Source organism: Heptranchias perlo, chromosome 38 (genome assembly GCF_035084215.1).
Source record: "Heptranchias perlo isolate sHepPer1 chromosome 38, sHepPer1.hap1, whole genome shotgun sequence".
Lineage (NCBI taxonomy): Eukaryota > Metazoa > Chordata > Chondrichthyes > Hexanchiformes > Hexanchidae > Heptranchias > Heptranchias perlo.
In genome coordinates this window covers 4,373,304-4,385,658 of record NC_090362.1, presented here as the reverse complement: position 1 = coordinate 4,385,658, position 12,355 = coordinate 4,373,304, and the positions used below count along the sequence as shown (strand labels likewise).

Sequence of the window (12,355 nt, the reverse complement as noted above, 5' to 3'; positions counted from 1 at the left end):
TTTTATTTTGGAAAAGCCATATGAAACTTTATTTGTTGGATGCATATTATTCTAAATGAATACATTTTTCAGCAAAGTATCTAACCCAAGTGTTATGGAACCCAATACAAATGAAACGATCAAACATGTCAATTAACTACACCTTTACTTTATCCATTTAGTTACACATTGTCCACTATAACTCTGAGAAGTACAAGGATATTTCCACAGCACAAGACAAGGTCGATGGGCTGGCTGTCCTGGGAATTCTCATCGAGGTATTTATTTCAAACACTTTAGTATTGGTTTGTATATTATACTCTGATGAGGGCAACTCCCGAAAATAACAGCTTTTCTCGGTTTCAGATTGGGCCATTCAATGCTGCTTATGACCAGATATTTCGTCATTTGAATGAGATTCAGTATAAAGGTAAGGAGGACTGAGATTCGCTAAACTTGGTCCTCATAAAATGAATCTTTGCTTACTTTTCATTGATCAAAATAACATGCACTTGTACAGAGCCTTTAATATGGCAAAACACTCCAAGGTGCTTCACAAGTACAAACTAGACACCAAGCGGGAACTTGGGAAGGAGATATTAGGAGGTGGCAGAAGGTGATGGTTGCAGAGGTGGGTTTTTAGGAGGGTTTTGAAAGTGCGGAGAGATGTGAGCAAGAGGGAGGGGTTTGGGTGGAAGTTCCAGAGAGCGGGGACACGATGACTGAAGCCTGTGATGCCGACAGTGGAGCAGAGTGGGCAGGACAGGGTTGGAAGAGTGGAGAGTGTGAGCTGGGATGTAGGGCTGGAGAAGGTGACAGAGGTAGGGTTTGGCGAGGCCATGGTGGGATTTATAAACAAGGTCGAAGATTTTGACATCAGTGTGCTGGAGGATGCTGGGAAATGGGAATAAATGATGGTATGTTCGAGAACCTTAAGAAAGGAAAGGGAAGTTGCAGATGGGATAGTAGTTAGAAAAGACGGAGGGGTCGTGGGTGAGCTTTTTAAAGAGGAGGGTAATGACAACGGGAAAGAGATAATGCCATAGGCAAAATCATGTGAAAATAATACAGGTTCCACACATAAGCATGACACCCGCTGTACCTCACCACCACCTCCCTCGACCCCTCCACTGCCTCTGTGCTGCGTCTGACATCCATCCTGGAGGAGCCACAATTTCCTCCAATTAAACATTGGGAAGACCGAAGCCATCGTCTTTGGACCCCGCCACAAACTCCTTTCCCTCGTCACTGATTCCATCCCCCTCCCTGGCCACTGTCTCAGGCTGAACCAGATTGTTCGCAACCTCGGCGTCCTGAACTTCTGACCCCATATCCTCTCCATCACCAAGACCGCCTACTTTCACCTCCATAACATCGCCTGTCTCTGCCCCTGCCTCAGCCCATCTATTGCTGAAACCCTCATCCGTGCCTTTGTTACCTCCAGACTTGACTATTCCAATGCTCTCCTGGCCGGCCTCCCATCTTCCACCCTCCATAAACTTGAGCTCATCCAAAACTCTGCTGCCCGTATCCTAACTTGCACCAAGTCCCGTTCACCCATCACTCCTGTGCTCGCTGACCGACATTGGCTCTCAGTCCGGCAAGGCCTCAATTTTAAAATTCTCATCCTTGTTTTCAAATCTCTCCATGGCAGAGCTAAACAAGACTACAGGTAAGTTAGGACGTATTAAACAATTGTAGACAGTCTGAAACAGGAGCAAAATAGCAATAGAGTTACCATTTTAAAAATGTAATTTGAATTTAGGTAGGGCAGTAAGCCACCTCAAAGCACTTCACATTCAGTGAGTTACAGAGCACTGACACACAATAATAAGTTCATCTATTTTTTTTATGACGTTGATTGAGGGAGGCATGTTGGCCAGGACAACTCCTGCTCTTCTTGGAAAAGTGCCATGGGGACCTTAACATTCAGGACCTTGGTGTATTGCCTCCTCCAAAGGACAGCGCCTCTGGCATTGCAGGCCTCCCTCAGTACTGCACTGAAGTGACACCCTAGATTATACGTCCAAATGGGCTTGGACCCACAATCCTCTGACTGAGAGGGCTACAAGTTGAGCCAAGCTGACACTTCGAACAAACTCCAGTCAGTCATGGATTAAAGGTGTGTAGAGACCTGTCATTATCAACCCAAGGTATCATTTGTAGTCAAGGGATTAGAAGGATGAACTTCCATGGGCCGAATGGCTTGTTCTTATCCTTGACCTTGTTTTCTCTGTGTCATGTCCAACAATGTCCTCTTGGGGAGGTTCGCTAGTGTTGTTGGGGGGGGTTTAAACTAATTTGGCAGGGGGATGGGCACCAGGATGTATCAATGGAAAGGAGAAACAAGGGGCACAAAGGATCGGGGGGAACAGATAACACTAGAGCAAGTAATAGTACAGTATTAGGTGGGATCAGACTAAGAGAGAGTACAAGAAAGTCTAAGACTGGTTTGCAGTGCATGTGTGTAAACGCACGAAGCACGGTAAACAAGGTTGGTGAGCTGCAGGCGCAAATAGCCACATGGGAAAATGATGTGGCGATAACGGAGACCTGGCTCAAAAAAAGGCAGGATTGGGTACTAAATATTCCTGGATACAAGGTGTTCAGGAAAGATAGGGAAGGGAAGAAAGGAGGGGGGTGGCAGTATTGATTAAGGAGAATATTGCAGTGCTGGAGAGAGAGGATGTCCTGGAGGGGTCAAGGACAGAATCTATTTGGTTAGAGTTAAGAAACAATAGAGGTGCCATTACATTACTGGGTGTATTCTATAGGCCACCAACTAGTGGGAAGGATATAGAGGAGCAAATTTGCAGGGAAATTACAGAGAGGTGCTAAAGCCATAGAGTAGTGATAATTGGGGACTTCAACTATCCTAATATAGACTGGGATAGTAATAATAAGGGGCAGAGAGGGGGAGGAATTTTTGAAATGTGTTCAGGATAACTTTCTTGACCAGTATGTTTCCAGCCCAATGAGGAAAGAGGCATTGCTGGACTTGATTCTAGGTGGGCCAAGTGGAGCAAGTGTCAATGGGGGAGCATTTAGGGAGCAGCGATCATAGTATTATAAGGTTTAGAATAGCTATGGAAAAGGACATGGACCACTCTAAAGTAAAAATACTCAATTGGAGGAGGGCCAATTTCAATGGGATGAGAACAGATCTGGCCTGGGTAAATTGGAATCAAAGATTGACAGGCAAAACTGTAATTGAACAGTGGGCGGCCTTTAAAGAGGAGATGGTTCAGGTACAGTCTAGGTACATTCCCATGAGGCAGAAAGGTAGGGCAACTAAAGCCAGTGCTCCCTGGATGACATAAGAGATAGAGAGTAAGATAAAACGGAAGAAAAGGGCGTATGACAGATGTCAGGTTGATAACACAAGTGAGAACCAGGCAGAATATAGAAAGTTCAGAGGGGAAGTGAAAAAGGAAATAAGAGGGGCAAAGAGAGAGTATGAGAATAGACTGACGGCCAACATAAAAGGGAACCCAAAAGTCATCTACAGGCATATAAACAATAAATGGGTAGTAAGAGGAGGGGTGGGGCCGATTAGGGACCAAAAAGGAGATCTACTCATGGAGACAGAGGGCATGGCCGAGGTACTAAATGAGTACTTTGCATCTGTCTTTACCAAGGAAGAAGATGCTGTCAGAGTCTCAGTAAAGGAAGATATAGTTGAGATACTGGATGGGCTAAAAATTGATAAAGAGGTACTTGAAAGGCTAGCTGTACTTAAAATAGATAAATCAACCAATCCGGATGGAATGCATCCTAGGTTGCTGAGGGAAGTAAGGGTGGAAATTGCGGAGGTACTGGCCATAATCTTCCAAATATCCGTAGATACAGGAGTGGTGCCAGAGGACTGGAGAATTGCAAATGTTAGACCCTTGTTCAAAAAAGGGTGTAAGGATAAACCCAGCAACTACAGGCCGGTCAGTTTAACCTCAGTGGTGGGGAAACTTTTAGAAACGATAATCTGGGACAGAATTAACAGTCACTTGGACGAATGTGGATTGATTAGGGAAAGCCAGCACGGATTTGTTAAAGGCAAATCGTGTTTAACTAACCTGATAGAGTTTTTTGATGAGGTAACAGAGATGGTCGATGAGGGCAATGAAGTTGATGTGTATATGGACTTTCAAAAGACGTTTGATAAAGTGCTGCACGGTAGGCTTATCATCAAGATTGCGACCCATGGAATAAAGGAGGCAGCAGTAACATGGATACAGAATTGGCTAAATGACAGGAATCAGAGATTAGTGGTGAACGGTTGTTTTTTGGACTGGAGGAAGGTATACAGTGATGTTCCCCAGGGGTTGGAGCTGGGACCACTGCTTTTCTTGATAATATATTAATGACTTGGACTTGGGTGTACAGGGCACAATTTCAAAATTTGCAGATGACACAAAACTTGGAAGGGTAGTGAACAGTGAGGAGGATAGTGATAGACTTCAAGAGGATAGAGACAGGCTGGTGGGATGGGCGGACACGCAGAAAAATGTGAGGTGATGCATTTCGGTAGGAAAAATGAGGAGAGGCAATATAAACTAGAGGGCACAATTCTAAAAGGGGTACAGGAACAGAGAGATCTGGGATTATTTGTGCATAAATCGTTGAAGGTGGCAGGGCAGGTTGAGAAAGTGATTAAAAAAGCATTTGGATTCCTTGGCTTTATAAATAGAGGCAGAGAGTACAAAAGCAAGGAAGTCACGATGAACCTTTATAAAACACTGGTTCGGCCACAACTGGAGTATTGTGTCCAGTTCTGGGCACTGGACTTTAGGAAAGATGTGAAGGCCTTAGAGAGGGTGCAGAGGATATTTACTAAAATGATTCCAGGGATGAGGGACTTAAATTACGTGGAAAGACTGGAGAAGCTGGGATTGTTCTCCTGGGAACAGAGGTTGAGAGGAGATTTGATAGAGGTATTCAAAATCATGAAGGGTCTAGACAGAGTGGATAGAGAGAAACTGTTCCCATTGGTGGAAGGGTCAAGAACCAGAGGACAGAGATTTAAGGTGATTGACAAAAGAACCAAGGGTGACATGAGGAAAAACTTTTTTAGACAGCGAGTGGTTAGGATCTGGAATGCACTGCCCGAGGGGGTGGTGGAGGCAGATTCAATCATGGCCTTCAAAAGGGAACTGGATAAGTACTTGAAACAAAAAAATGTGCAGGGCTACGGGGATTGGGCAGGGGAGTGGGACTAGCTGGATTGCTTTTGCATAGAGCTGGTGCTGACTCGATGGGCCGAATGGCCTCCTTCCATGCTGTAACATTCTATGATTCTAAACTCATTTTCAGTGATTTTAAATCAGGTTACTTACAGGTACAGGACTGGACACCCTTATTTAAAATGATTATATTTGATGATAAAGCCATTTTCAGCTGCATTAATAAAACTCCACCAGGTTACAGTTCTTAAATTCATCAAGGAATACTTTGTAATGGAAAGAAAGAAAAAAAAGAAATGATTACGTTTTATTTACACTGCCTGATTGCACTGGTTCATGGTAGATTTTGTGTTTGTAATTATGCAAATGCATTTTAGCAGAAACTTGAACTGTAACCTAACCTGTGCGATTTCGGGCCCTTGCGCCAAAATGTTTCTTCCCCCGAATGTTTCCCACATTACAACAATGACACTTCATTGGGTGTAAAGAGCTTTGGGACGTCCTGAGGTCATGAAATGACTATAGAAATATAAGTTCTTTCTTTCCATCATCTCCCATTTAGTCACTGATCAGCTACTTGAGGCCTGACATCGTGCCACGCCAGACTAAAGTACAGATATCAACGTTTGTCTGAGAGTCCCTGCATGCTATTTAGCAGAGGCATTTCAGAACACGTTCAGTATTCGTGTCACATGATGTAATTTCAGGACCGTGTTCCTGTACACTGTTACAATATAACCCTCCTTCTTCAGTATGTATCAAGTCCCACTCCAGAGACTCGAGCCCACAATCCCAGTGCAGTACTGAGGGAGTGCTGCACTGTTGGAGGTGCCCTCTTTCGGATGAGATGTTAAACCGAGGCCCCGTCTGCCCTCTCGGGTGGATGTAAAAGATCCCATGGCACTATTTCGAAGAAGAGCAGGGGAGTTCTCCCTGGTGTCCTGGGCCAATATTTATCTCTCAACCAACATCACCAAAAAGATTATCTGGTCATTACCACATTGTTATTTGTGGGATCTTGCTGTGCGCAAATTGGCTGCCGCGTTTCCTACATCACAACAGTGAACACTGGGAGTGGGGCCTTGCAGAGTTACTCCCATAACGCCTGCTCTCCTGGCTTGTAATAGTTCCCAAATATTTTCTGTCCATGCTTAGTGTTTGCTAACTAATCTTCATTGTACTTCTACAGGTCAAAAGATCCAGCTCCCTGGTTTCAATATTAATGATCTTCTCCCTCGCCGACTGGATGAGTACTATCGCTATAACGGATCCTTGACGACCCCACCTTGCTACCCGAGCGTGCTTTGGACTGTTTTCAGGAACCCTGTGCAAATTTCTAGTGAACAGGTAGGTGCCAAAATGTCCCGCGAGGCAACCAAGCTTATTGCTTTAACAATTGTTACGATCCGGGTTCATTCCACCTACTTTTCGCTCGTACCTTGAATGTAAATGTCCGCTTCCATAGGCAAGCTCTGGCTTCCATTTACCTGAGTGTGACCTCACACGCAAAGTATTCGGGAGTTGCAGAGTGAACAATGAGTCTTTTTTGACAACCAGCCGGCAAGAAGGGGTTACAACACTGTAACCCCAATTCTCCGACGTGTACTCCCGTCCATAGAGGCTCCCCACCGGGAGTGCAGGATCAGGTAAACCCTTACATCTTTTTGATTAACATGCTAGTTTACATTTTGTTTTGATGACTTAGAAATCCATCTGATCACCTGGGCAGGTGCAGTCCAGTCATATTGTTTATTACAAAGAAACCTATATTGAACATGGATGTTAACAGTCTGTCAATGCCCTCACATTTTGACAGAAGATCTGCTTTGCCAAGTCACACAACCCACCTATAGCTTATCTAATGCATCAAAGTGAGTCTTATCATTAGTGCAGGGGTCCTATTTGCAACCTTGGCGTCCTGCTTGACACTAAGCTGAGTTTCTGACCCCATATCTTCTCCATCACCAAGACCGCCTACTTCCACCTCCAGAACATCGCCCGTCTCCACCCCACCTCAGACCATCTACTGCTGAAACCCTCATCCGTGCCTTTGTTGCCTCTAGACTTGACTATTCCAATGCTCTCCTGGTCGGCCTCCCAACTTCCACATTCCACAAACTTCAGCTCATTCAAAATTCTGCTGCCCGTATCCTAACTCGTACCAAGTCCCGTTCTCCCATCACCCCTGTGCTCACTAACCTACATTGGCTCCCAGCCTGGGAACACCTTGATCTTAAAATTCTCATCCTTGTTTTCAAATCCCTCCATGGCCTTGTTCCTCCCTATCTCTGTAACCTCCCCCAGCCCAACAACCCACCAAGATTTCTGTGTTCCTCCCATTCTGGCCTTTTGCACATCCCTGATTTTAAACGCTCCACCATTGGTGGCCGTGCCTTCAGCTGCCTAGGCCCTAAGCTCTGGAATTCCCTCCCTAAACCTGTCCGCCTCTCTACCTCTCTCTCCTCCTTTAAGACGCTCCTTAAAACCTACCTCTTTGACCAAGCTTTTGGACACGTGTCCTAATATCTCATGTGGCTTGTTTCAAATTTTGTTTGATAATCGCTCCTGTGAAGCACCTTGGGACCTTTCACAATGGATATAAGTGCAATTTTTTGATGTTATTGGGACTAAGTCTGTTTCCCCACTCACAATCTCTGTACTAGGCCACTAAGGGTTAATTCCACACTCCTGCCCTCCGAGCGAGTGCTGATTGGAGAAATGGGACTTTCGAGCCTTATCTTGTACCCAGCTCCTTTCAAACTTGGCTCCCACTGCGAGTGTGGAATCACTAAATTTACCCTATAATAAATGCCCAGAAAAGCCAGTGTACTGTCCGCAGCCAGTGGGAACAAGGGACTCTAGAATCACTCCACAAGCACGAGGCTGTGTCTCAGGGTGTCTCAGTTACACTCCTCCCTCCTCCCAGGATTAGAGAGAGTGAAAGGAACGATTGTTGAAACATTAGCTGTGAGGCTGTTGAAAGTGTCCCCATCTGTCTCAAAGGCCACCAGGCATAGGCTAAAGAGATGGCCACCGACAGCCCGGTGACCAGGGTTAAACAGTCCTTTCAGCAACCTCACAGCGGAAGTTTCAATAATCATCCCTTCCACTGAAAGGTTGGAGTGTTTTGTATCGCTCTCTGTACAGTGAACAGTGATTCTGCGGAAGTCTGGTGGAAACCAGACTTGGTTGTATAATCGGAGAGGGTTTCTGCCAAAGTTACATCAGTGGAGCGGGAAGAACCTGAGGAAATTTCCAGTAAAAGTTTGTTTCGATGGTTCAGCTATTAGTGATGCAATGTCATCCCTCCTCACCGTGACGACTATACATATATTAACATGTCATTGGACCTGAGGTGTCTAATCAAACAATCTAGACGCAATGAGGGGCATGAGACCAAGATGCAAACAAAAGGCAAACCCCCGCCCATCCCCCTAACCCCACTCCCACTCCCACATCCAGACAGATTGTACGTTCTTTCCCAGACAGATTGTACGTTCTTTCCCAGACAGATTGTACGTTCTTTCCCAGACAGATTGTACGTTCTTTCCCAGACAGATTGTACGTTCTTTCCCAGACAGATTGTACGTTCTTTCCCAGACAGATTGTACGTTCTTTCCCAGACAGATTGTACGTTCTTTCCCAGACAGATTGTACGTTCTTTCCCAGACAGATTGTACGTTCTTTCCCAGACAGATTGTACGTTCTTTCCCAGACAGATTGTACGTTCTTTCCCAGACAGATTGTACGTTCTTTCCCAGACAGATTGTACGTTCTTTCCCAGACAGATTGTACGTTCTTTCCCAGACAGATTGTACGTTCTTTCCCAGACAGATTGTACGTTCTTTCCCAGACAGATTGTACGTTCTTTCCCAGACAGATTGTACGTTCTTTCCCAGACAGATTGTACGTTCTTTCCCAGACAGATTGTACGTTCTTTCCCAGACAGATTGTACGTTCTTTCCCAGACAGATTGTACGTTCTTTCCCAGACAGATTGTACGTTCTTTCCCAGACAGAATGTATGTTCTTTCCCAGACAGCAGCCCCAGAAGGCAATTTTAAAATCGACATGTTACCAACATTAAAACAACTTAAAATTAATATATTAGCAGCACTCATGTTTCCATAAAAATTATAATAGAAAGAATCTTATGATCTGAAACTGCACCCATCGCTGATCGGACACAGCACATACCGAGATTTCCAAACACTCCTATTTAGATCTTTTGCGATTGTAGGAACATGATTTAAGAAAATGTAAACAAATTATTGTTTACATTTGAGCAGGAGTCCAACCTGCACCTTTTTACCATTCGCTGCCTGAAACAAAAATCACAAATAATCTGTGCTTTCCCTGAAATGGCAGCGAGCCAGCTTACATAGATACACAAAAGTTACAACAGGCCATTCGACCCACTACTGGGCTAGCAATCCAGACAACCTGAGTTCAGATCCCACCATGGTAGTTTTGCGAATTCAATTTCAAACATCTGGAAATAAAGAGCTGGGACCAATAAAATTGGCCATGAGGTTGTCAGATTGTCATAAAAACCCAACTGGTTCACTAATGTGCTTTAGGGAAGGACACCTGCCATCTGACCTCTTTGTGACTCCAGTCCCAAACCAATGTTGACTCTTAACGGCCCTCTGAAGTGGCCAAGCGGATATACCCAGGGCAACCAGGGATGAGCAATAAATGCTGGTCTTGCCAACGATGCCCACATCCCAAAAATTAAAAAAAATGTGTCAGCATTTGCCCTCCACACAAACGTGACAGCCAATTTGTGCACAGCAAGATCCCACAAATAGCAATGTGGTAATGATCAAATAATTTGTTTTAGTGATGTTGGTTGACGGATAAATATTGGTCAGGACACCAGGGAGAACTCCCCCGTGGCTGTGGAATCTTTTATGTCCACCTGAAAGGGCAGACGGGGCCTTGGTTTAACGTCTCATCCGAAAGACGGCACCTCCAACAGTGCAGCACTCCCTCAGTGCTGCACTAGGAGTGTCAGCCTGGATAATGTGTTGAAGTCTCTGGAGTGGGACTTGAACCCACAACCTTCTGACTCAGAGGCACGAGTGCTACCCACTGAGCCACACCTGACACACTGCCATCCAAACAATATCAGGGCTGGGCATTCATGATTAACGAGGTACAACTGCACACAGCAGGATTTTCGATCAGCGCCTCTGGAAATTAGTGAGGAAAATCTCGGGGCCGGTTTGTTAACGGGCAGCGTGACGGTGTCCATGTATCACGGTGGCATTCCGGTAAATTCCTCGGAGCAGCTCCTGCTCCAACGGCGTGACTTCACCGGACGTGTGGCGGAAACCGGGAGGAATTTCGCGGCCATTCCGTTGCGAATTGATGTGTCCAAAATCGTGATGTTGTCCTTTGAAAATGATTAAAGCAGAAAAATCTGCAGACTTTATTAACATAACTTGGGGCAACGATTTTAAAGTTGTCTGGCCTTCAAATGGCCAATGTGCGTTGACTCCAGACATGGCGAGCTAGAGAACCAACTGCAGCTTTAAAAAATCAGACAACTGAAAATCGGCCCTGAATAAAAGCCTATGGGGGTGAATTTCCTCAGGTCTCTTCTGCTCTGTTTGTAATTGGTGCCAGGGTCCTGGTGTAAGAGTCCGGGTGTAAGAGGGTCTTGGTTTAAGAGTCCTAGTGCAAGGGTCTTGCTTTAAGAGTCTTGGTGGGCGCATTGTATTGTGGTGCAAATGATGGGAACTATGTTATTTGTCGTGATTTGGGAAGGGGTGACAGGGACTACAAATAGTACATCAGGCCCACCAGCCTCGGACATCGTCCTCACTCCTGTGGCTCCCGACAGGCAAGGCTCCATTCTGGGAGCTTGCCTTTTGAAAATTACAGTAAGGACCTTTTTTAGCACAGTGAATCTATAACTGGAACCCTTTTTATCTGTCGCCAGCTTTTAGAGTTACAAAGCGACTTGTACTTCTCGAACAGGACGGAAACCAATCAAACAGGGATGGTGAACAATTACAGACACGTGCAGGAGCTTGGCGAGAGAGAAGTTGTCATCTCATTCCATGAAGGTGAGCAGTACAGTATCGGGTCGGACTCTACACCGGGAAGCTCAGTCATCGAGCAGCTTGAGAAGATTGGAAAGGGAGAAGTAGAAAACTACTTCAAAATTAAATTGTGAGAGATGGGGACGAGGGTCCAAACTAGTGAAAGGTGTATACTGGGGCTCTTCTTCACGCACTGGGGGCTATTTTGACTTTGGCCGATAGAGTAAAACAGGCAATATTGGCCCAGAACCCCGTTAAATACCTCCCGACTTGTGTCTCCATTGGGGAGAGGTGTTTAACCCGAGGCCGAGCTGCTATCGCCCGTTTTACACTATTGGCCAAAGTCAAAATTATCCCCACAGTTGTCAACGCTCAGAATGGACAGCCATTGAAATAATGGCGGAGTAAAACCCAGAATCATCTAACTGGATGCTGTAATGGGGGGAGTGTAAGGTTGTTCTGGATGGATGTGTCCATTTTGTCTGATTACGCTCCTGTGCAACGCCTCGGGATGTTTTACTACGTTAAAGGCGCTACATAAATGCAAGTTGTTGTTGGATGAACTAAGATGGGACAAATGGCCTAGCTCATCCATAATTGCCCTATGATCTTGTGACTATACGAGGAGCTCGTGTTGTGTCCTTTAACTACATAAGGGGTCATTTCGTGAGGCTTGGCTGATCTGAGCAATGTAGCCCTGAATCTACTCGCCTCCCTCCAGCGAGGTTTTGGCTTGGCAGTCGAATTTCCAAAGAAACCTCTTGTTGGCGCTTGTGCTGGGGCTGAAGAGTATCGTTCTTTTTTCACCGCTCCCCCTCCCGGACAGTCTTAGGGCCGTCACACTGCCCGCTTTCCACAAGACCCAGATACCAGAGGCCAAGAATGCTGCTGCAGCCCTTTGCACCCTGCAGCTACATTCTAGATCCTAGTGCCAGGCCCTGGCAAGGTGGGCTGAGTCGAGAGTGTAGGCCTAGCCACGAAAATGGCCCAGGGTGGGGGAACAGCACTTCCCTCGCAGGTGGTGCATTTTGGTAGGAAGAATAAGGAGGCCACATACTGCCTGGAAAAATAAGAGTCTAAACGGGGTAGAGAAGCAGAGGAATCTGGGGGTAGATACACAAATCACTAAAATGTCAACGTGTTTCCATAT

General features: G+C 45.6%; 1 protein-coding gene across 1 annotated transcript in view; it reads left to right on the top strand.

The window, feature by feature from the left end:
• Window positions 1–12,355, top strand: part of ca12 (carbonic anhydrase XII) — a 99,823-nt gene that overhangs the window by 69,409 nt on the left and 18,059 nt on the right. Inside the window, exons 5-8 of the mRNA XM_067973243.1 lie at window positions 162–257; window positions 346–409; window positions 6,346–6,503; window positions 11,103–11,229. Coding sequence (XP_067829344.1) covers window positions 162–257; window positions 346–409; window positions 6,346–6,503; window positions 11,103–11,229 — 445 coding nt within the window. The remainder of the gene's footprint in view (window positions 1–161; window positions 258–345; window positions 410–6,345; window positions 6,504–11,102; window positions 11,230–12,355) is intronic.